At 39.6% G+C, this 26,140-nt stretch overlaps 1 protein-coding gene across 1 annotated transcript; it reads left to right on the forward strand.

Annotated features, from left to right (window-relative positions):
* Positions 1–1,515: 1,515 nt before the first annotated feature.
* On the forward strand, positions 1,516–26,057 carry rcor3 (REST corepressor 3). The gene is made up of 12 exons (XM_085356724.1): positions 1,516–1,904; positions 2,007–2,063; positions 3,555–3,632; positions 3,758–3,810; positions 10,788–10,949; positions 11,129–11,253; positions 11,782–11,860; positions 16,734–16,949; positions 19,156–19,233; positions 19,446–19,503; positions 20,857–21,101; positions 21,333–26,057. Exons 1-12 carry the CDS (start codon positions 1,781–1,783, stop codon positions 21,711–21,713), a joined length of 1,656 nt encoding a protein of 551 aa, XP_085212850.1. The 5' UTR covers positions 1,516–1,780; the 3' UTR covers positions 21,714–26,057.
* The last annotated feature ends 83 nt before the right edge of the window (positions 26,058–26,140 follow it).

Raw genomic sequence — 26,140 nt, forward strand, 5'->3', positions numbered from 1 at the left:
TGTTGTTCTCGCACATAGACATCAGACCTCCCTTCTGTAGGTTGCTTTGTATGTACTGTGTCCTATCAGGATGGTGTTGTCCACAAACTTTAAGATGATGTTATCTTTGTGATAGGTAACACAGTTGTTGGTGAACAGAGTGTAGCGGATGGGACTGAAAATGCCTCTTTGTGGAGTGCCCATGTTTATAGTAATACCGACTGAAGGTTTATTACCAACACTGACAGACTGAGGCTTCCCAGTCAAAGAGTCCAGGTGAGGTACAGGCCAAGTGTAGACAGTTTATGGGTGTGTTTGTGGGGAATGACCATGTTAATGGTGTTGGCATTGTTGTTAACAAAAGTGCTAATGTACCCAATCGCATACTTAACGTAATCCTGTATGTTGATGCACGACCAGTTATTTACAGTCCTCATAGAAGTTATTTACAGCATCTTCAATCAAGTAATTAATCACAGACTATATTTATAAATTGGGAAAAGTAACTCTGTGGGTGAATCAAATTTACACTTTTAAATCCATGCAGACAGAATCTCCTCCTTGGCTCTCTCTCACTCACAAAAACACTTGGCCAGGGAAACATCCAGGCTTCTGCACAGAAGAGATGACGAATTAGCAATCTTCAGAGAAACAATAGAGAAGCAGCCTTAAAGGACAGAGACAATCACTAACACTTATAGTGCAGCGTTCAGGTGAAAACTGCTTTGCTCCCAGCCGATGAAGAACAGGTACTTTGTCATCAACTTACATGGCCCTGTGTTAGTTTTCACCCAGGGCTATGTAGGGTTAGGATTTTTCCCCCTTAATAATAAGCACCATTTGCAAAGTGAATTTCGTGTTTACTTGTGTTTTTTTCTCTCCAATATTAAAATTTTTTGATGATCTGAATCATTTAAGTGTGACGACCATATAAAAAAATAGAAAATCCTGAAGGGGCCAAACACTTTTTTCAAACCAAGTGATTAAATAAATCACAGGGCGTCTGAAGGCTTATATACCTGCAAGTATCTTCGTTATTACAGATATTATGTGTTAGTGGATTCCTTTAGCTTACAGTGCAGTTTAAATGCTTCATTGTTGTGCGGGATCTTTCTCTACTGGTCGCAGAGAGTCCACGCAGAAGGGTAATTAATAAGCAAATTTTAAACAAGAATAACAGGATAACAGGTAATCATTAAGTGCTGTCAGTGGTAGGACATACAGTATACAGTCTGTAATAACCTGACATACGATATAAGAATAACCTGACATGAATTTATTTGAAATTATGACATTTACAATGTGATTTATTGGTAATATTTACAGTTTCCGGATATTCTGCATTCACCGTTGCGTTATCCTAATGCTGAATCTGCATTTTGTTGGCACTAAACCTCTTGACTGTTTTTTTTTCTTCTTCAGTTTGTCTCGGCGGAGGAATCTCATTTCAACGGTACCGCAGCAGCAGGAGTCGCACTACCGCACCCAAAGGTGCGTAAAAAGACTTCCGCCGCCATGGTTAGGCCCCCAGCTACAGGTCTACGCAACTAAAATATCCCTCGGAGGAACAATTTGGATTAAAGATTTGCTAAAAACTAAGAAGAGATTGCTCGGTTGTTACACATAGCATATCGCAGCCGGAATTAACCGTGCAAGCACGGTGAGAGTCACGAGTAGGGTTACAGCGACACGGATAGAGCTGCGGCGACGGAATAAACAGCAGCAAAAGAAAAACGTCCAGCTCCTGCTGACATTTTATATCCCGACATAGAAGCTAAAATCGGTGAATCAGAGCGCAGAGATGCCGGGCATGATGGAAAAGGGCTCGGATTATTTAGGGAAGGGTCGCTCAAATGGCACCAAAAGTCCATCCACAGCCTCTAACGGACATTTTTCTGACGAAAGTGGCAGCGACGACGAACACGGTGATATAGCCTCGAACAGCTTCTTACCGCTCCCGATGTCCGTGTTTTGAATATGACTAGTTAAATTAAACTGTTTTCGTGGTTGTTGTTTGTGTTTTCCAGATGTAGGAATGCGTGTTGGAGCAGACTACCAGGCCACAATCCCCGATTTTGAGCCCGGTGAGTTTTTATTGTTTTCTACCTGAGTGGTGAGCCGTGGTAGCCTCGGTATGTGTACAGTATCAGACTGTACTGTACTACGCTCACTGCCAATACGTTAGTTTGCTAGTGGATTAAAACTGACTGCAGTAATAGTTAAGAGTCCGATTTTCAGTCGGCTTGCTGTGGTATCAGCTTGTTTTAAAGTCAGCGTAAAGGCCGCGGAGGCAAACATGAACCGAAGTGACACAAACTTCACTGACAGCTATGACTGTCGTGTTTCTTCCAATTTATTAACAACATAAAATGTCAGGTGGAAAAGTACGACTGGAGTTTGATCATGATTACAGTTCGTTTTGAGTCATATAATTAACCATGATCGTTTTATTAAAAGAGTGCTGTGCAATTCTCGACTCACACCTCATTTCGTCATTTATTTAGCATTTAGATAATTTAATTACATATTGTGAAGGTAAAATAGATTTTAAAACCTGCTAAACAATGTCCTACAGCTAAATAATTTAATTATTGTATTAGAAGAGCATTACGGCAAGGTATTTTGGATAAGGTATGGTATTTGCTATGCTAAGAAAAAAAACGGAGTGCTTACTGTGAAAGATTGAACCGGCCTGAAACCCCTTCAACTGCTCTGCTCCAGATTTCACTCTTTATTTGCTCATTGTACTTCCCCACAGTCTGGACTCTCTGGTAAGTTCAGCTATGGTTCCCCCCCTGCTCTGTACAGCCAGCGACCCGAACGATTTTCCATGTGGTCTGACACAGCTCAATATTGCATCCATGACCCATTAAGCCTGCAATAATGAACATCAACTACATAGCTGTTAGTGGGGTAGAGGCCTTTCTCTTTGAAGCCATGTTGTGTTACGATAATTATTTGGAACAATAAGTGCCGTATTTGCTTCATTCAGCTGAAATACAGCTTAATTTTAAATTAATTTTAGTATTGATGTTTTCTTTTTCCTCCTTGGACAACCGTACTGAGGAGAACCATACTGAGACTATCATGTCCAACTATTGGAATACTCTCCCTGTTCACTGAGGTTTGCTGAGTCTGTGGAAGTCAGCCAGAGATATATAGTCTGGAATTTCAGTAGAGTGTGTTGTGTTAGTTCTGCTTTAGTGCAGTATATGTTTTCTCATCGAGTCTAGTATCTTTTTTACTTTATATTTTTTGGTGTCTTTTAATTTCTTTTACATTTTTGTTTATTGTTTTACCTGCTATAAAACTTTCTGCTGTTTTTCATTATTTTCATGACAGCACTTGATGACTCCTTTTTATGGCAAGTGCTATATAAATAAATATTGCTTGCTACTGAAGTGGCTCAAACAGAAGGAGTAATAGGAATAGTTCTTCCCTGATGATATGCTGTAATAACATATGTACAAACTGTATCTGGTGTATATCACTGATAAAATAACTTATAAGTGTTAAATTAGCAGCAGCTGAATAAAATCTGTTATTTTTATCATTTTTCTATAATGTTTGTACAGGTGCCACCAAGTACACAGATAAAGACAGCGGAGGGATGCTGGTTTGGTCTCCTTATCACACCATCATTGACTCCAAACGTAATGTTAATATTGTGTTTGACTGAAAATATTTAGTCCACCTTCTGTGATTTCTTTTTTTCTTTCTTCTTTTTGACACAAAAGATCAGATCCATCTAACAGTCTGTGTGTGTCTCCCTCCACAGTTGATGAATACATTGCTATTGCCAAAGAAAAACATGGATACAACGTGGAACAGGTGAGCTATACAGCAGCTGACTTTTCTTTTAAATGTGCCGCAAAGTTTAACTAAATGTGGTCACAGTCTGTATAGGGGAAACGTATTATCTTGTTCATTCCCCAATTGACAAGCTGCAGTAACAGCTGGTTGTGAAAAGTCTTCAGTTGCTGTTTTCAAAAAACTATAAAACAATGAAAAAGAATGTGGTAGACATGCTAGAGATATGACATTTTTTCCTATGTCACACATTATTATTAATGATATGACAACTTTTCCATCTCAGCCCCATATTTTTTCACTCATGTTAAAAAAAACTGGATCAGAAAATTGGATAGAAAATCCCCCACTGTTCTCAATGTAAAAGATTGAGGCTGTATACAGAATGACTCCGGTATTTACTAAACCCAACATAAGAGACACTGAAGTGAAGCAATACTTTCCTTGGTCCCAACCTAACAGCTGTAGAGTGCCAGCAGTAGCGGCCTTTAAAACTGCACACACTGTGACATTTTTCAGTTTTGGGCTGCCTTCTTGAAGCAACCTTTGCTCACCTTGTGAAACTCACATGGAAAGTAGCTAACACGCCATCTTTACATTTTTGTGACAGTCACAAAAGAAAATAAATTACCAGTTTTAACTTTGTACAGCTCTCAAGTGTAATGACATGCTGGCTTTACTGCTAGAACCAATATGAGGGGTTATTTTCACCCTGTCCCACAACAACAGCAGTGATGGAAGAGATGTAATTCTTTTCACAAGTTGAAAATTTACATTTGTTTTTTCTAATCATAGGTAAGGTTTTACAAAATATGAAGTTAAGATTAAGTTTTAGGGGCTTTGTGAGTTGTACAAATGGTTTAGATTATTTCAGTACAGGGAGTGCAGAATTATTAGGCAAGTTGTATTTTTGAGGAATAATTTTATTATTGAACAACAACCATGTTCTCAATGAACCCAAAAAACTCATTAATATCAAAGCTGAATGTTTTTGGAAGTAGTTTTTAGTTTGTTTTTAGTTTTAGCTATTTTAGGGGGATATCTGTGTGTGCAGGTGACTATTACTGTGCATAATTATTAGGCAACTTAACAAAAAACAAATATATACCCATTTCAATTATTTATTTTTACCAGTGACACCAATATAACATCTCCACATTCACAAATATACATTTCTGACATTCAAAAACAAAACAAAAACAAATCAGCGACCAATATAGCCACCTTTCTTTGCAAGGACACTCAAAAGCCTGCCATCCATGGACTCTGTCAGTGTTTTGATCTGTTCACCATCAACATTGCGTGCAGCAGCAACCACAGCCTCCCAGACACTGTTCAGAGAGGTGTACTGTTTTCCCTCCTTGTAAATCTCACATTTGATGATGGACCACAGGTTCTCAATGGGGTTCAGATCAGGTGAACAAGGTGGCCATGTCATTAGTTTTTCTTCTTTTATACCCTTTCTTGCCAGCCACGCTGTGGAGTACTTGGACGCGTGTGATGGAGCATTGTCCTGCATGAAAATCATGTTTTTCTTGAAGGATGCAGACTTCTTCCTGTACCACTGCTTGAAGAAGGTGTCTTCCAGAAACTGGCAGTAGGACTGGGAGTTGAGCTTGACTCCATCCTCAACCCGAAAAGGCCCCACAAGCTCATCTTTGATGATACCAGCCCAAACCAGTACTCCACCTCCACCTTGCTGGCATCTGAGTCGGACTGGAGCTCTCTGCCCTTTACCAATCCAACCACGGGCCCATCCATCTGGCCCATCAAGACTCACTCTCATGTCATCAGTCCATAAAACCTTAGAAAAACCAGTCTTGACGTTTCAGCTTGTGTGTCTTGTTCAGTGGTGGTTGTCTTTCAGCCTTTCTTACCTTGGCCATGTCTCTGAGTATTGCACACCTTGTGCTTTTGGGCACTCCAGTGATGTTGCAGCTCTGAAATATGGCCAAACTGGTGGCAAGTGGCATCTTGGCAGCTGCACGCTTGACTTTTCTCAGTTCATGGGCAGTTATTTTGCGCCTTGGTTTTTCCACACGCTTCTTGTGACCCTGTTGACTATTTTAAATGAAACGCTTGATTGTTCGATGATCACGCTTCAGAAGCTTTGCAATTTTGAGACTGCTGCATCCCTCTGCAAGATATCTCACTATTTTTGACTTTTCTGAGCCTGTCAAGTCCTTCTTTTGACCCATTTTGCCAAAGGAAAGGACGTTGCCTAATAATTATGCACACCTGATATAGGTTGTTGATGTCATTAGACCACACCCCTTCTCATTACAGAGATGCACATCACCTAATATGCTTAATTGGTAGTAGGCTTTCGAGCCTATACAGCTTGGAGTAAGACAACATGCATGAAGAGGATGATGTGGACAAAATACTCATTTGCCTAATAATTCTGCACTCCGTGTATGTTAGAATTAATTAATACACAAAGGGTTCATCACACAGCACAATAGTTAACTCATAATATAAATAATTTAATTATTGTAGAAGGAGAACGTTGTGAATTTTGGATAAAGTAAAATTCGCCAACTTAGGATCGATCTGCAAGGGTCTCTGCCCCTTACACCCACCCAACCTACATAGTGTCTTAGTCAGGGATGAGTTGTTGCCCCAAGTGGAGGAGTTTAAATATCTCAGGGTCTGGGGAGAGTGAAACAGTAGATTGACCGACAGATTGGTTCAGCGTCATCTGTGATGCAACGCTGTACCAGACTGTTGTGGTGAAGAAGGAGCTGAGCGCGAAAGCAATGTTCCTACTTTGGCCTATGGCCATGCAACCCGATATCACAGCAAAATGTGTAATGGACATACTGGTCCAACATGTCCATTTCATGATTGAAATGTACATGCTTGCAGTAAGTTGCAGTAAACTGCAGTAACAGCAGGGGGAGACATTTTATTTCAATCCAACATGAAAATAATAATGAGAAAGTGTAGACATTATTAGACATGCAAATACATATTAGCCACCTAGCTTAATAGCTTTTGGCAATTGAGGACCCCATACTCGCTTTTTTGCTCGCTACCAACTTCTTGGCTTTAAATATTTACCCCTGCTGGTAATGCAACTTCTGCATGCAGTAATGCAACTTCTGCATGGGTGTCCATTTCACGTTTTAGATAGGCAAGAACCGGCATGTCTATTACATGCTTTGCCGTGAAACTGGGTTGGGCCATGAGCTCTGGGTAGTCACCAAAAGAAAGAGATTGTGGAAATGAACACCTAAGGACCTCCTTTAAAGATAGTTGGAAGAAGTATGGCCATACGGGAGGAGCTCAGACTAGGCCCACTACTCCTCCACATCAAAAGGAGCCAGTTGAGGTGATTTGGGCATATGGGAAGGATGGGTGCCTTCTGGGCATAGTGTTCTGTAAATGTCCTTCTGGGAACAGGCCCCAGGGTAGGCTCACGACACATGGAGAGCTGCAGGAGGTGACTGGTCAGATGGAGATGTTGGCGTCCTTGCTTGCTTTCTCACTCTTAACTTATATAGCGCCAAATCACAACAAAAGTCGCCTCAAAGCGCTTCATAGATACAGAGAAAAACCCAACAATCATATGACCCCCTATGAGCAAGCACTTTGGCGACAGTGGGAAGGAAAAACTCCCTTTTAACAGGAAGAAACCTTTGGCAGAACCAGGCTCAGGGAGGGGCGGGGCCATCTGCTGCGACTGGTTGGGGTGAGAGAAGGAAGACAGGATAAAAGACATGCTGGGGAAGAGAGACAGAAGTTAAAAACAGATATGTTTCAATGTAGAGAGGTCTATTAACACATAGTGAGTGAGAAAGGTGACTGGAAAGGAAAAACTCAATGCATCATGGGAATCCCCCGACAGCCTATGTCTATTGCAGCATAACTAAGGGAGGATTCAGGGTCACCTGGTCCAGCCCTAACTATATGCTTTAGCAAAAAGGAAAGTTTTAAGCCTAATCTTAAAAGTAGAGATAGTGTCTGTCTCCTGAATCCAAACTGGAAGCTGGTTCCACAGAAGAGGGGCCTGAAAACTGAAGGCTCTCCCTCCCATTCTACTTTTAAATACTCTAGGAACAACAAGTAGGCCTGCAGAGCGAGAGCGAAGTGCTCTAATAGGGTGATATGGTACTACAAGGTCATTAAGATAAGATGGGGCCTGATTATTTAAGACCTTGTATGTGAGGAGCAGGATTTTGAATTAAATTCTGGATTTAACAGGAAGCCAATGAAGGGAAGCCAAAACAGGAGAAATCTGCTCTCTCTTTCTAGTCCCTGTCAGGACTCTTGCTGCAGCATTTTGGATTAGCTGAAGGCTTTTCAGCGAGTTTTTGGGGCATCCTGATAATAATGAATTACAGTAGGCCAGCCTGGAAGTAATAAATGCATGAACTAGTTTTTCAGCGTCACTCTGAGACAGGATATTTCTAATTTTAGAGATGTTGCGCAAATGGAAGAAAGCAGTCTTACATATTTGTTTAATATGTGCGTTGAAGGACATGTCCTGGTCAAAAATGACTCCAAGGTTCCTCACAGCGTTACTGGAGGCCAAGGTAATGCCATCCAGAGTAAGAATCTGGTTAGATACCATATTTCTAAGATTTTCAGGGCCGAGTACAATAACCTCAGTTCGATCTGAATTAAGAAGCAGAAAGTTAGCGGCCATCCAGGTCTTTATGTCTTTAAGACATTCCTGCAGTTTAACTAATTGGTGTGTGTTGGCTTCATAGATAGATAGAGCTGGGTGTCATCTGCATAGCAGTGTAAATGTATAGTATGTCTTCTAATGATATTGCCTAAGGGAAGCATGTATGATGTAAACAGAATTGGTCCTAGCACTGAACCCTGTGGAACTCCATAATTAACCTCAGTGTGTGAAGAGGACTCTCCATTTACATGCACAAATTGGAGTCTATTAGATAGATATGATACAAACCACTGCAGCACAGTACCTGTAATACCTACAGCATGCTCTAATCGCTCTAATAGGATATTATGGTCAACAGTATCGAACGCTGCACTGAGGTCTAGCAGGACAAGCACAGAGATGAGTCCACTGTCAGAGGCCATAAGAAGATAATTTGTAACCTTCACTAAAGCTGTTTCTGTGCTGTGATGAGCTCTGAAGCCTGACTGAAACTCTTCAAATAAACCATTCCTCTGCAGATGATCTGTTAGCTGTTTGACAACTACTCTTTCAAGGATTTTTGATATGAAAGGAAGGTTGGAGATTGGCCTATAATTAGCTAAGACTGCTGGGTCTAGAGATGGCTTTTTGAGTAAAAGTTTAACTACAGCTAGCTTGAAGGCCTGTGGTACATAGCTGATTATTAGAGATAGGTTGATCATATTTAAGATTGAAGAATTAATTAATGGCAGGACTTCTTTGAGCAGTTTTGTAGGAATGGGGTCTAAAAGACACGTTGATGGTTTGGAGGAAGTAATTATTGAAGTTAACTCAGAAAGATCAATTAGAGAAAAAGAGTCTAACTTAACATCAATGGTACTAAGAGTAGCTGTAGATAATATTACATCTGTGGGATGATTATTGGTAATTCTTTCTCTAATGATAAGAATTTTATTTGTGAAGAAGTTCATGAAGTCATTACTAGTTAACGTTAAAGGGATGGTTGGCTCAAAAGAGCTCTGACTTTTTGTCAGCCTGGCTACAGTGCTGAAGAGAAACCTGGGGTTGTTCTTATTTTCTTCAATCAGTGACGAATAGTAAGATGTTCTGGCTTCGCGGAGGGCTTTCTTATAAAGCAGCAAACTATTTCTCCAGGCTAAATGATGATCCTCTAAATTTGTGACACGCCATTTCCTCTCCAGCTTACGAGTCATCTGCTTTAGGGTACGTGTTTGAGAATTATACCACGGAGTCGGGTACTTCTGACTCCGTGGTTAACTCACTGAAGCCTTTCATTGAGCTACCAAATAAACAAATTGGCACTCTCTTTCTGGCCACACACAATGCAGACATAAGTGTACACATTAGTTTTTGAATGCTACTGAAAATTGTTTTCTTTACAAATAACTCCCTGAACTAACACAGTCAATCCCTTAACATGTTTGTACTCTCTGCTCATGTTGCCTTTATATTAAATAATTTTTTGATTTTTAAAGAACTTATTTTAACACTCAACAACAAGACTGTCCACAAATGCCTCCACGTCACCAAGTCTGCAGCCTCTCATCCATGATCCACACTGCTTCATCACACGTCTGTAGCTCTTCAACTCCAGAACACTGCTCCTCAGGCCTGAGACACAGATCAGCCTGCTTTGGCTGATCTACTCTCGATAGTTTTCCACACCCAAGTCTCGTTTGCTGTTTTACATGAATTTCTATGGGGTCAAAATGACATTGTTGGCAATTATTTTCAATCCCACACGTCCCCAAATTCACCATATAATATTTAAATTCCTTCTAAAAAAGTCATGAAATATAAGATGATGATGTTTTACTTTAACATAGTTACATGATTGGTCATTTTTACTCCTTTGCATTTTGACAAACTATTAACAAGTGGTTGTTAATAGTTTGGCACTTGGGCATGTTTCATTTGGCAAGATGATTCTACAAGTGAGAGCAGACAGCCCAGAATCTTTTCCCATCATTAGCAAGTACTATTTGAGTGTAAATAGGCTACTGAAATAGTTTTTATGTCTTGAAAATATCCTATTAGTTAAGTAAACAGCAGAACTGTTGTTATGAACTTGGCTTTACTGTAGGTTGATTATGCCAAACCATTTCCTTGTTTATCTGTAAAATAAGGATTTTTTTACACAGTTGAAGAATGACAGCTGGTGTATGACTACCATTAGGTCATTATTTCAAACTCATGTAGAGAACAGTAACAAAGAGTGGGTAGCTACAGAGTTAAAGTGAGTAAAATGAGCACCTGCTAATTAACATGGGATTTGGCCAAATGGCTTCATCTTTTAGCCTAGGCGGTTGGTGCTTTAAGCCTGTGGTATCTGTGTTTTGGTAACCCTTTGTGTGTGTGTCTTCAGGCTCTTGGCATGCTCTTCTGGCACAAACACAATATTGAGAAATCTCTGGCCGACTTGCCAAATTTCACCCCGTTCCCAGATGAGTGGACAGTGGAGGACAAAGTGTTGTTTGAACAGGCCTTTAGTTTCCACGGAAAGAGCTTTCACCGCATCCAGCAGATGGTAACCACTTAACACAGCAACATCAGTGTTTCTGATCCAGTAATGTAATGTTTCTGATATTAACAATAAACCATAAAGATTTGGGGGAGGGTACTGTACAAACAGTTTTGAGGTACTGTTTCTATGAAAATATCACGTGTTTTGTTTATTTTATTTTATTTATTTATTTATTGCTTCAGTTACCGGACAAATCCATCTCCAGTCTGGTGAAGTACTACTATTCATGGAAAAAGACGCGTTCCAGAACAAGTCTGATGGACAGACAGGCTCGTAAATTGGCCAATAGGAGCAACCAGGATGAGAGGTACAGCACATAGATCAACACTACTCCTTGAATCTGACTATAGTCCTTTGTTTTGAAAAAAAAAGTTTTATCTTTTTTTGCTGAAAAGAAGGCATTTTGTCTCGTCAAAGCGCAAAGCACTCTGACACCCATTTATCCACGGTTTGTGGACATACCTCAGTTAAAAAATCTAGGGCGACAAGAGAGCATTTGTTAAGCAAAATGCCCGTCTCACCTGTTAAGCAAAAAGCCCGTCTCACAGTCAGACCTACCTGTCCCTGTCTGGAAATTGAAACTTTCCTGGGACATTTTGGGAATTTTTATGCAGAAACCATTGCAGACTCATGCCCTTGAGATTTTTTTAAATATGAAAAATCATTAAAATTGTTACTTAATGTGTCTGTTTTTATTGACTGACCTCCATCATCATTTCAGTTACCTAAAAACGTAAGCTCACAAAGAGTTAGTTTTGGATTCTACTGCGTCGGTGTGAGGTTGCTGTTGTGTGACGACATCCAGTGATTGGATTTTGGCTTATTGTTGCTGCAGTGATGAGGAGATACAGGATGCCAATCCCATTGAAGCCCACGACAGTGACTATGACCCCAGCAAGGAAACTAAGAAAGAGGTAATTTGAACACACCTTATTCCATTTTTTTTGTTAAAACCTTTGAACTTTACCATATACTGCTCACAAAAATAAAGGAACACTGTTGAATCAGAGTATCTGAAATACCAAGAGTTGGGCATGACTGAGTTGGTAATGGATCAGTGATGGTCTGGAGAAGTATATCCATGGAGGGATACGCAGACTTCTACAAGCCAGGCAAGGGTACCAGTATATCATTTGGGCATCTTTGGACCCACTGTCAGGCGTAGGGTCGTGGGGGTCCTTCTGGTGCACGACAGTGCCCGGCCTCATGCTGCAAGAGTATGCAAGCAGTTCCAGCAGACAACCTGGACAGGTGGCAAGTCTGCCACAGGGCTAACACATAGAGACAGAAAACCATTCACGCCAACATTCACACAGGGTTATATGTTAGGTTACATTTTTTTTCCCTTCTTGGCAGTTATGTGTTTTTAGTTCATCTGAAGACATACATATATATTTTATCCTGTACTGGTGTAAGACAAATGATTACACGAAAACAAGGAACATAAAAAAAAAAAATAGGAAATACTAACTTCAGAGCGGGTTTTGTATTCTTATTGTTTTTTGTCCCTCCGTTTCCCTTCTCTTCCCCTGGTCTGTTGATTTCTGCGGTGGCAGTGGTGATCTTTTTCCTGTTTTTCCAGTTGAGCAGTATTGTTATAGATAATTTCATTGTGTATTCTGATTCCGATTCTGATTTCGATTGTTTTCTTGGTGAGAATCAGGGCCACAAGAGGGGGTGTTCTGATCTGTTTGGAGTTTATACTTCTTCTAGATCACCAAACAGAGAACGGGGCATTGTGGGATGTTGTGGTCAAGGATGTGGGATAATTTGGTAGTTGTTTCTTTCCAGAAGTTTTGTATTGGTGGACAGAGCCAGAATGTGTGAAGGTGGTCATTAGTGGTGTTGATTGTGCAGTTTATGCAAACTCTGATTCAGTCAGTCCCATGACATGTATCTTTTGCTGTGTGAGGTGTGTTGTATTACTTGTATGTTGGTGTTGTTAGACATGATAAAAATATTATTGCGGACTCTATTGTCATTTGTAAAATAACAAATGACCAAGTTCACAGGTTAGAGTTAAATGTCAACCATATATCTGTTATCCATCCTTCCATTTTCTTCCACTTATCCGGGGCTGGGTTGCGGGGGCAGCAGCCCAAGCAGAAAAGCCCAGACCTCCCTCTCCCCAGCCACCTCCTCCAGCTTGTCCGGGTGAACACCAAGGCGTTCCCAGGCCAGCCGAGAGCTATAATCTCTCCAGCGTGTCCTGGGTCTACCCCCTCCTCCCGGTGGGACATGCCCGGAAAACCTCGCCCAGGAGGTGCCCAGGGGGAATCCTTGTCAGATGCCCGAACCACCTGAACTGGCTCCTTTCGATGTGGAGGAGCAGCAGCTCTACTCTGAGCCCCTCCCGAATGGCTGAACTCCTCACCCTATCTCTTAGGGAGAGGCCAGGCACCCTTCGGAGGAAGCCCATTTCTGCACCTCCTGGCCGCCACCCGACTCACATTGCATCCGACCCCTATGGTGCCTCCTGTGGGTGGTGGGCCTGCAGGAAGATGGGCCCATGTCCCTTTTTCGGGCTGTGCCCGGCCACCAGACGCTCGCCCTCGAGCACCCTCCCCGGGCCTGGCTCCAGGGCGGGGCCCGAGTAACCCTATCCCGGGGAGGGTGAACTGTTCCCTCGATGGTCTTTTCATAGAGGTCTTCTGAATCGCTCTTTGTCTGGTCCCTCACCCAGGACCAATTTGCCATGGGAGACCCTACCAGGGGACAAAAGCCCCCAGACAACATAGCCCCTGGTATTCCTGGGACACACAAACCCCTTAACCACGAAAATGTAGCGATTTGCAGAGGGGAATCTGTTTTATTCTTGATATTTACAGTGGAGCAATTTGTATATATTAGTGCTATTTCTTACATTTGTAAAATGTAATATATTGTATTATTTAATTAGTTTAGTCATTTACTGTTACTGTCTTGGAGCAACGGTAACCCACATAATTTCCTTGAATTAATTAATTCCATAAATTCCAAAATGGATTATCTGCGTGGATGTTTAGGTCTTTTTCCCATTTGTTGATTGGAGTATGTGGTGCATTGTCATTAGAGAAGTGATGCTCAAACTTTTCAAAATGAGTGCCACCTCATAAAATATATGGCTCTTAAAAGTACCACCCTTATGACTGACATTAAAGGCCAGTAGTATTGGCCTATATAACACCATTTACACGAGACAATTTATTTCTTATATGAATGTTATTTATTTTAACTGTCATAAAAAGGATGTGACAAGGGATAATAATAACAACTGTACTGCATTAAAAACATTCACAGCAGGTGGGATATCCGTTCTTTAAGTGATGAGGTATGAATAAACTACTCTGCGTTTATCAAGGCTGTTGTGTTTTTAATATGTTTTAATGCTTTGTATCTTGTTTTATTTAATCAGAAAAAACCCTTAAAAAAAGGCAGCGATCACTGTTGGCCTTCTCGGTTTTTATTACCACTGTTCATTTTAAACCTCAGTTTTTAAAACCTTTCGATGTAACTACACCCCAGCCCATGCAGCAGTACAATAATAACTAACCTCGTATTGTGGATGGATTATCGCAGTTGTTCTCCTAACTGAAGTTTGGTCCGTTTACACTATCACGACATGCGATTGCATTTGTCCCTAACCATCGGGAACCCTCGCGTTAACTTTTATCGAATGGAAAAAAGTTAGTGTTCGTTCTCCAGCTTCACTGTGTTAATGTGTTTGTATTAAGCTAACCATAGCTGTGTAGCTAGCCACCATGTAGCACATCATTACATACCAGCTAGCCCAACTTCAGTAACCCTACAAGCGTCACTGCTTTTTTAGTTTTCTGTCTTCATTTATGTCGGAAGTGATAGCAGAGCTGTATATTTGAGGGATTTCTGAAAAATTAAATCAGAACATGGTATATTATTTCATCTTAAAAATTTTGCGGCAGACTTCCCGCATACCACCAGAGGGAGCTCACATACCACCAGTGGTATGCTGGATATTAGTTTATTTAGTTTTGTGTTTTTAATGACTTTGCAGTTTTGTTGTTGCTGTCTAGTAGTGATGGTTGTAAGAAATTATCACAAATGTAATTTATTTGCAGTGAAGTCAGGGTTATCCCATATGGGTGTTTGAGTTGTAGGTGAGAATATAGTGTTTTTTATTTTATTAATCTTCCACCAAGCTATTGCACTTGTGATGTCTGATTGTATTGCTTATAAATGGTAAATCTTTGATTGATATGTCTTTAATAAAACTTAATGTGTCAGGGCGATCGTGGCTCAAGAGTTGGCAGTTCGTCTTGTAATTGGAAAGTTGCCGGTTCGAGCCCCGGCTCCAACAGTCTCGGTCGTTGTGTCCTTGGGCAAGACACTTCACCCATTGCCCACTGGTGGTGCTCAAAGGGCCTGGTGGCGCCAGTGTCCGGCAGCCTCACCTCTGTCAGTGCACCCCAGGGCAGCTGTGGCTACAATGGAGCCACAGCTGCCCTGTAAAGCGCTATACAATTACAGGCCATTGACCATTTTACAATCAGATTGTTCGATGTCCATCCATGAATGAAAGTGATGGGTTGAATGTATCCATTTGATGAGGTATTGTAGTTGGTTGGCTAAGAAGTACTGGCAGAAATTTAGTGCTTTTAGGCCTCCTTGAAGTTTTGACTGTTGTAATGTTGTTAGTTTTATTCTGGGCTTTTTGTTTTCCAGTAAAATGATGGTGTTATTATGTCATTATGTAATTTAAAAATTAATGTCATTTTGTATTCAGTTATGCTTGAAATTAGTGATGGAAGTCAAATATGTCATAGTAGATTTTTCCATAGGCTTCTATTACATGGGCTTCTTTTTGTAATTGTTTTATAACCTTGAATGCAGTAGGAAAAATGCAGAGTTAAGACACTTCTATAATGACTCGGACAGTTGAGAGTAGTCTCAAAGTGTATTTTTAAAGTTGAGGACTTTGATATTTTTCCCTTAAAGAAACAGTAAAAAGCAATAAATGTCCATGCTTGCCAACAGATGTACAGACAGACAAATTAAGGCCATTACTGATGTACCTCCTGAAAGGAACATATTTAATAAATAATGAAACGTTTTTGTAAAAAACCAAATTGATGAAAATGTAATGGTTTAATTCTAAGGTTGTGTGTAGCAGGCTATAATGAAAAAAAAAAACAGGTAAATACAACCTTGGATGAGCAACAAAACATGACATATTATGCCATGTTATTATTTATTTAAAAACAATTAAGCCAAAATGAAGGAACGAACTGGGTAAGGTTAAGTGCAGCCTTATTGCTTACATAGAAATTAAAAGCGTAAGCTGCAGCGAGGTACCTAACAAATTCACATTCAGTTGATTAACTGATCATCAGCAAGTGTGAGCACTTCTATAAAAGCAGAAGTTTCGGCTCCTGAGCTTTCAGAATTAGAATCAACTTTATTTGGCCAAGTTTGTGCACACAAGCAAGAAAGTTTGCTCCCATTAACTTTACCTATGTAAACTATTTTTAAATAGGCATATACAGACAAGAAAAATATAAATACGAAGAGAAGATAAAAAGAAAACCTCAATGTACTGAAGCAATTTTGTAAAGAAGAGTGGGTGAAAACTCCTCCATAACCAAATGAAAGATATATTCATTATATTTCAAATTACTGCTGTTAAAGGTAGGCTGACAGATTATTGAGTGATGCCGTATATTTCGCATTTTTATTCACTGCTTCAGCATTTTAGTTAGTTGTCAATGCTATTTTTAAGGCCTCATATAACTAGACTTTTATCAATGTTTAAAATCATTCTCTTACCTTCAGAACCAGGCAGAGCCCCCAGTGCCAGGATCTAAGGTAGCTTTGGGTCGTAGGGAGCATCAGACCCTGCAGCACCGGCATCACCAACGCTCCCGCTGTCGTCCCCCCAAAGGCATGTACCTGACCCAGGAGGATGTTGTGGCCGTCTCCTGCAGTTCCTCCGCTGCAAACACCCTTCTGCGTCAGCTGGATATGGAGCTGGTGTCTCTCAAGAGACAGGTAGCCCTCATCCACTTGACTACTGAACTACTAAACCTAAAAAAAATTTGTCTCCTCACATCAGACACTGGTCACAAGTTTTCTTTGTGTCAAAATAACCCATTAATATTTGTCTGTGCAACCGTGGGAATATGTTGAACTACTAACAGACAATCATAAAATGGGTTTCCAGTTGTAGCCCCTTGGTAAGTAACAGAATGCTTAGCAGCATTATTCTTTGTTTTTAAAATACATAAGAGAACACTGTTGAGGTTATAGTCAAAATAACTTTTGCTGGATGTACCGCATACATGTGTGTGTTAGTTTACATTTTGAAATGGGAGGGCTTAAATTTGATCCAAGTGCTATTTATCACCCTTCCTGTAAATATTTAGAGAGGTCTTCACGGTTGTATTGATGTACGGAAACTTGAAATGCTTAAAAAAATGGCACTACAGCATGTAAAAATGATGATACACAGCAATCACAATGTACTGACATCAGTGAACTGGAGTGAAACTAGAAAGACATATAAAGAGATTGTCAGACTTAATAGACTGTTACATAACCCACAGGTAAGTGTAGTTAAGCACTAACAAAGCAGAGTACAAAATAAGCATCCTGTAGAAGTAATACAATTGTATCATTAGGTTATAGACTTGTAAAGAGTGAGGAAAAAAACGTTGTAAAAGTGCAGTCATGCTTTCTCAAAGTTCTCTGCACTTCCTGTTTCCTCTTTCCAAATATTAAAATAAAAACTCTACACATTTCTGACAGCAAACAACCGAAATACAATTTCCATGGCTATTTATTTGTTTTTATTACTTTATTTGCAGAAAATATTCATTTCAGTTTTGTGGTCATTTCTGTCACACTGGCCTAAAAAGTCTATATAATCCGACTTTTAATAATTCTTCCAATTTGTCCACCCGTCAGTTATAACACCTGCAAATTTGTCCCATTTCAGCCCAAACCTATCCAAGCATTTAGCTCCATGAACAAATTAGTCCTTTTGAATGATTTCTTTCATTGAATGCGTTCTGCCAGCTCGTCCATAATCTCGAACTCTTTTGTTATCCCACACACAAAGATGAATAACTGCATTTTGTCATCAACATCACAACACTTGTCCGTTGCCAAGAAGAAAAGGCCAAAATTGTCCAGTTTGTTTTTGAACTGATGCTCCTGATTTCCTGCAACGTCTTCAAATGCGTCTTTTTTCAGGTCATATTGGCACAGCAATGTCCAGGAAATACTTTTTGATAAACTCACCATGAGAGAACTGTTTACTAACTGTTTTATTCAACTTTATGGCAAAAAAAACAAAAACTTTATGGCAAAGCTCACCATGTCTGCTACATCCCTTAATGTCTAAAGCTTGGTAAAAAGTCCCTGTTGCTTTTGCAGTTTTGCTAGCAAATCTTCACATCCATTCCCACGCTGTATCAGTCAAGTTCTTGTATTTCTCTGTATAATGGTGATTCAAATGATAATTCTCAAACACAGCAAACTGCTCTCCACAAACAAAGAACACAGCTTTACCTCTTACTTCAGTTACTAAATACTCTTAGACCATACAACTCTACATTCTGCATCAAATTTTGTTTTTTTTTCTATCGAGGTTAGCATACATCCCTCGTAAATGTCTGTTACAATATATTCGTAGAGAAGCTGCATTTGTTTGGACACACTGAAGTATGTCAACTAAAAAAAAACCTAGTGACCTTCAGAATGACAGCAATAAAGTTTGATAAATATTTCCTCAACGTTCTTCTGTTTTTTGCATTCTCTTTATTATAGACTTTTTTCAAAGACAGAGTTTATCAAAGAGTATTTGGCAGCTGAAATGGGACAAATAAATGCTAAATACTTATTTACATTTGAATCCTACTTTCCTACTGACTTCATACAGCCTGGACAAGGAGCAGACAATGCCCAGGTCTGATATAGGTGATGGTGTTTCTTCAGTATGATGTGTAGGAGGCAGGACAAAGGTCCCGCATCTCTGTGGAAATTTATTGAACAGTTACCACAGCTGTTCTGATATGGGTGAAATTGGACATCACAGATTTTTTGCACCATGAATCTGAGATGGTAAAAAATGTCCAATCCAAACGACTGGGAAATGGCCAATCCCAGTGAGACATCTGAAAACAGCTTCAGGTTTTAAAGGGTTTTCTGGGAGTTTTGTTAATTCTCACCTTTGACTTTCTCGTCTATTCTTCAGGTCCAGAATGCCAAACAGATGAACAGTGGACTGAAACACATGTTGGAGTCTGGGATCGAAGACTTCAGACTACCTGAGGTACAAATACACTGAAGATGACTGATATTATGATGATTAAATTGCATGAAACTCGTCAGTTGAAGCCATTTATGGTAATGAGTTTTCTGCTATGATAAAGTTATGTTCTGATAAAGTATATATGTAAATGAGGATCCCTGTTGTGGAAAGTAGAAATGTTTTTATATCTTTTAGTTTGTCGTGTGTTTTAACCTTACTATTCAATATTGTAGTGTAACCAGAAGGTGAATGCCCGCTGGACAACAGATGAGCAACTCCTGGCTGTTCAAGGTAACCTCCATGTAGAAAAAGCAGCTGCTTACAGGTTTTAAAAGTAAAATCCACCAAATGGCATACATGAAAAAGAACTTCTTGGCTTTTATATGGGCTGGTTCTCACTCTTACAGCCATTTTTGACCACAGCAGCCAGTTGTTTTCAAAGAATAAACTTTAAAAATCCACTGTGAACAACTTTTCAGCACCAAGAAGTAGATTACATTTTAAATTCACTCTTATTTACGGTATATATTTTATATATATATATATATATATATATATATATATATATATATATATATATATATATATATATATATATATATATATAAAATATATATATATATATATATATATATATATATATATATATATATATATATATATATATATATATAAAATATATATATATATATATATATATATATATTTTTTTTTTTTTTTTTAATATATATTTTATACCAAATTACAACAATAGTCAACTCAAGATGGTTTATATTGTAGGGTTAACCTTACATTACTTTTAGGGTAAACAATGAGACAACCCCATTAATCAGACAACCTCGTGTTAAGCGAGCACTTGGCGGCAGTGGAAAGGAAAAACTCTCTTTTAACAAGGAACACACCTCCAGCAGAACCGGGCTCAGGGAGGGGTAGCCATCTGCCATGGCAGGTTGGGGTTGAGGGGAGGGAGTTTTGTCAAAAAGAAAAATTTGAAGCCTAATTGTAAAGTAGCAAGGGTGTCTGTCTCCTGAATACAAACTAGGTGCTGGTTCCACAGAAGATTGGCTGAAAGCTGACCGCTCTGTCTCCCATTCTACTTTTTAAATATCCTAGGAACCACCAGTAAGCCTGCTGTGAAACAATGAAGTGCTCTGTTGGGGTGCACCTTCCCCTCCAAATTAGACAAGCGTCATCAGTGCAGGTCTTTAAGTCCAGATTGAAAACCTATTTTTATTCCCTGGCTTTTAACTCTGTAGGAAACTGACACCTTCTTATTTATTTTATTGTATGTAATGATTTTATGGTATTTTTAATTTGGTAGTTGTTTTGATCTGTGTTGTTCAGCACTTTGGTCTGCCTGGTGTGTTCTTAAAGTGCTATACAAATAAACGATGATGATGATGATGATGATGATGATGATGATAACAGATTATCACAGTTAGAGCCTAACTGGTGAAAATAGAGGAGCATTTAAAAAAGGAGCCAGAGGTGAACACCAGAGCTAAAAGTGACTACATTTTTACTTTATGTACAAAAACATACCTCTAAACTGTAATGACTGCTAAATGGTGCTCTCATCCATTTATGATTTTTTCATTGCATATATTTGTGTAACTTTAAAAATCCATCTGTGTTGTTGTACAGGTGTCAGGAAGTATGGAAAAGACTTCCAAGCCATCGCAGACGTAATCGGTAATAAAACGGTAGGGCAGGTGAAGAACTTTTTTGTGAACTACAGGCGGCGATTCAACCTGGAAGAGGTCCTGCAGGAGTGGGAAGCGGAGCAGGGAACCAAAGCTCCCAATGGAGACAGTGCCACTTTGGGAGAGGAGGGAAAGAACAGCTCAAACACTCCATCAGGAAAGAGCACAGATGAAGAGGATGATGAGGTGAGGCTTCGTGAATTTAGTCTTGATTATTATTGAAATCATACTGGGTGGTGTTAGTAGATGTTTGAAGACACAGTTATCCAGTTTGAAGTCCAGTTATCTTGAATTTAACCATTCCTAGAAGTTAGTGGTTTTTCATTCTCTAATGTTATGTAAATTATCTTGGAACTAACTTCCAGAGCAGGATTATCTGCTTGACTTGTGTAACTAACTCATTTTTGTTCTATGCAGGGTCAAGTCACTTCATTAGGTGCATCCCCTGCTGCCTCTTCATCATCTTCAGCTCAGACTCCAATGATATCTAGTACCTCCTCCTCTTCCCTTCACCAACCCCCTCCCCTTCTGCGCCCCTCCCTCCCTGCCACACCTTCTCTGCACCGTCAGCCTCCACCACTCCAACAGCAAGCCCGCTTCTTGCAGCCCCGATCCACGCTGCAGCAGCCCCCGCCTCTCATCCGTCCCTCCCCAATGCCACCCCGCCTTAACCCCCGACCTTCTGGTCCCTTGACCCTCAGTGGAAACCCTGCAGGGTCAGGTCTAAGCTCTGCCCAGCAGTGCTCCAGCCTGACTGTCCACCAGTCGGACACAACCTCATCTTCCTCTATCCACTAACAAATACACACTATTTTTGTTTAAGAAATGTCTAAGTCTTAACCTAAAGCTGTCTGAAAGACTGCTGCATTCAGGTCCTGTGGGAATATCTGCATATCCCTCAAAATGTTAACAGTGACTTTCATTGCTACTGCTAATAACCAGTTCTTTTATGACATAGTGATAGACAGTCAGGTGAAAAAGAAAGTACAATCTCCTTCAATTCTTAGGTTTTAAGTATTGGGAGAAGGGCTGTCATGATACTTAAATTTAATAACAACCCCAGTCACGATATAATAAAAAAAATCATCTAGACCTTCATGTGGCTCTAAAATGATTTCAATAAAACATTAGATGAACAACAACATTTTACAGTTACACATGACATACACTACCTTCAAAGGTTTGGACACACCTTCTCATTTAATTGTTTTTTCTTTATTTTCATGACTACTTACATTGTAGGTTCTCAATGAAGGCATCAAAACTTTGAAGGAACACACATAGAATATATATGTAGTAAGCAAAAAAGTGTGAAATAACTCAAAACATGTTTTAGAATTTAGATTCTTCAAAATAGCCACCCTTGGCACTCTTAGCATTCTCTCGATTAGTTTCATGAGGTTGTCACCTGAAATGGTTTTCCAACACTCTGAAGGAGCTTGCAGAGATACTGAACACTTGGTGGCCCTTTTGCCTTTACTCAGCGGTCCATCTTATCCCAAGCCATGTCGACTGGGTTTAGGTGAGGTGACTGTGGAGGCCAACGCTCCACCACTCTCCTTCTTGGTCAAATAGCCCTCACACATCCTGAAGATGTGTTTGGAAGGGATGGCATGTTGCTGTAGGATGGTGTGGAGCCATGCTGGTTCAGTGTGCCTGCAATTTTGCAAAAATCCCTAACAGTGTCACCAACAAAGCACCCGCAAACAATCACACCTCAACCTCCATGCTTCTCCATCAGTTCTTAAAGTCATGATAGACTGTCATGTCTCTTTACTTAGCTGCTTGGTTCTTTGCCATAATGTGAATTCTACCAGTTGTCAAATAGGACTATCAGCTATGTACCAACCTGACTTCTGCACAACACAACTGATGGTCCCAACTCCATTAAGAAGGCAAGAAATTCCACAAATGAATCCTGACAAGGCCCACCTGTGAAGTGAAACCATTTCAGGTGAATACATCTTGAAGCTCATTGAGAGAAGGCCAAAGGTTTGCAGTGCTGTCAACAAAGTAAAGGGTGGAAGCTAAAATATAAGACATATTAGGAGTTATTCTCATTTTTTTCTTTGGTGCATAATTCCATAGATTTTGCTTCATATATTTGATGTCTTCAGTATGTATCTAAAATGTAGAAAGTAGTAAAATAAAGAAAAACCATAAAATGTGAAAGTGTGTCCAAACTTCTGAGTGGCGTTGTATAGGCAGGGGTGCACATAAGTGGTCCGCAGGTGCGTATGCGCTGTCAAAATAAAAAACACGCACCAGATAAGAAGTTGCAACGCGCGTTTGCGTACATAAGATTTTCTGGAGGAGAACAGACAATTGTTTAGAACTCTTAAAGAAGTCGAAGAAGCTCCTTTAAGCAATTACTTTGGTGTTCCTCCACCTCCAAAGAAATGTCAGAAGGAGTCCGAACCGTAAAAGAAGCGCGTATTCTCGGAAAAGCGGTTGCAGGAGGTGAGCTGGCTTCACACAAATGATGAACGCACAGAGATGTGGTGCAGAATATGCCGTGAAAATCCCACTCGGACAACTTCTTATCTGGTGCACGTTTTTTATTTTGACAGCGCATATGCACCTGCGGACCACTGATGTGCACCCCTGTGTATAGGAATGGGCTTCATAGCTGGTATGAGGTGTTAGTATATGAGGCGTTTGTCATGTGTTGTTGTTCATCTACGGTTATATTTATCACATTTTTAGACCAACCTTTTAGATCTCCTAATGACAGGATTATTTCCCAATACATAAAACCATAGAACTGAAAGGAGGTGTAATTTCTTTTTTATATGAATGGACAGGCAACACATTTGTACAAAATATGAACTTAAGTTTTTAGTCTTTAATATTGTGTGCTGGGTTCATATTTGTCTTTCAACCAGTACATGTAGTTTCATGTCTACTACACATACTGGTTGAAGGGTAGGTTTTAAAGTTTTTGTTTTGAAACAAACAAACACTTTTGGAGTCTTTGGCTTGAAAGTCAAATGCATGTAACAAAGTGTGTTGATTATTAAATGAGAGCTTTGTCATCATCACCTATTTCCCTAATAGAAAATGTGGTATGCCAAAGGATTCAACCCTCTATCCTTTTGTTGTCAGCCCTTTATTTTCCTTGGACACAACTTAAATTAGCAGCAAAAATTCAGCATGGCAGAAGTTAGTCATCTATAGAAATCGACTTGTTGATATAAGACAATTAAGAGTCATGTTAGCAGCTCAGTGAGGCTGTATTTGGGCGAAGCTTTGAGCTACACTACACATTTCCAAAATTATTCCGTCACCCATCCAACGCATTGAGTTAAGGGGTTCCACGGGTGTATAAAAGCAAATACCTAGGCATGCAGACTGCTTCTGCAAACAATTGTGAAAGAAGTGGTCACTCTCAGGAGCTCTGCAATGACAGCATGCTAAGATGTTCACATTGACAATATTTAATTGGTTTACCTTGTAGCTACCATCTATCTTAATTTAGTGTGTTATTGGGCTATATTTTTCATTTGTTTTGCAGGGATTTTGACTTTATAGTGGCTCAAGCTTAGTTGCTCCTTGAGATAATAGCTGGCCCTTCATAAATGGTAAATTGAGTGGTTCTTATCGAGTGCTTTTCTACTCTGAGCGCTTTACACAACTTCCTTGATTCACCCAAGCACTTTTTTTTTCTATTCTCTTTCTATGTAAGTTCTTCTATCTAACATTCACACATCGATGGATGCACTGGAGAGCAACTTGGGTTTAGTATCTCGCCCAAGGATATTTGACATACAAGACCGGAACCACCAACATTCCAATTAGTAGGTGACCAGCTCTACCGCCTCAGCTACAGCCACCCCAATTGTCTTAGCCTATTAGTAAATTAGGCCAGCATCTTGAGTAAATGACTTTATTTTAAATTGTTGTGTACTGCAAAAGTCCAAAGTAGAACTGACTGTTGGCCTGCAAATAAATAAATGCTTAAGTTAGTGTAAGTACACTAGTCCGGCATTATTAGTAAAACCATTAACAGATTAAATAAATAATCATCCTCTTATTACACTGCATTACTCTTTTGGTAAAACTGTGGGCTGTGCGTTTTTCTTTGACAGGTACTGCCCATGTACTTGTATCTATGTCAGACTAAGCCCATCATCCTATGGCAACGGTATTTCTTGGTGCAGCTTCCTCCAGCAGAACTCATACTCAGAAAAACATCTGCTTAGGATTGGCTTAAGAAACAAGCATCCTTCAACTTCTCTGAATCCTTTGGCTCTTGTGAGTTCTAGGGTGGGCCTCTTACATTGGAACACTGTCTACGTTGCCATATACAAATATATCCACCAGTGTTTACAGTCTTTGTACCAGTACTAAAACAGTCCTTGTGTTCCCTTTGAAGTTCAAGTTTCACTGTTAGGTTATTTTCAGATTTCTGATTACTGTATGTCATTTCCCACTCATTATACCTCAGGACATTTTCTTTTAATCAATTAATTAATTAATTAACTTATTTGTTTGTTTTCGTTTTTTGGATGGGGTGGGGGGCAACAAGACGCTGTTCCTATTGTAGCTCTAATAAAACTGTGGCCTCTGGGGGTTCCAGCAGGGCTATAAACTAATAGTTTTGTGTTAAACTCTGGTGACTTACGTTCTTTTCCTCAATGTCACCGGCAAATACCACTTACAAATCTGTACTTTTAGCAGAGTTACTGCAGCTTTTAGCAAATAAATGGGAGAAAACAGAGAACTATTAATTAAGAACAATTTTTCAGCAGAGGATTTATCCAGTTTAGGGGTAGCAGGTGGGAAAATATCCACGATGAAATATGTTGCTCAGCACAACAGTACCACTTTGAGTTTGCACATAGGAAATGGTTGAGTATAGTTTCTGACATGTCATTTAGCATAACGATGTACTCATGATATCAGTGGTACATAATCTTTCTGACAGGCCTTGTTATTCTGCACAAGACAACAATGTGTAAAGTTCAGTATATTCTTGAATAATTTGTAACCTAGTGTGCATCCAGTGGACTGTTAGTAACTTGTTCAATAATACTGATAAATCCTGCTGTACACTTACACTTGGTCATGTAGTTAATTTAATGCTTTTTGAAAACACTAAACAAAATTTTCACATCAACATCTTTTACATTTGTAGAAACATCTCCATCAGTCAAAGTAAAAGTTTTCCTTTAATTGTTCTATTGTTGTTGTTTTTTTCCCCATTATGTTTAGATTTTATTGGG

Source organism: Diplotaxodon limnothrissa, linkage group LG6 (genome assembly GCF_057381915.1).
Source record: "Diplotaxodon limnothrissa isolate DT_005_m linkage group LG6, D_limnothrissa_male_GT1.1, whole genome shotgun sequence".
Classification (NCBI taxonomy): Eukaryota; Metazoa; Chordata; class Actinopteri; order Cichliformes; family Cichlidae; genus Diplotaxodon; species Diplotaxodon limnothrissa.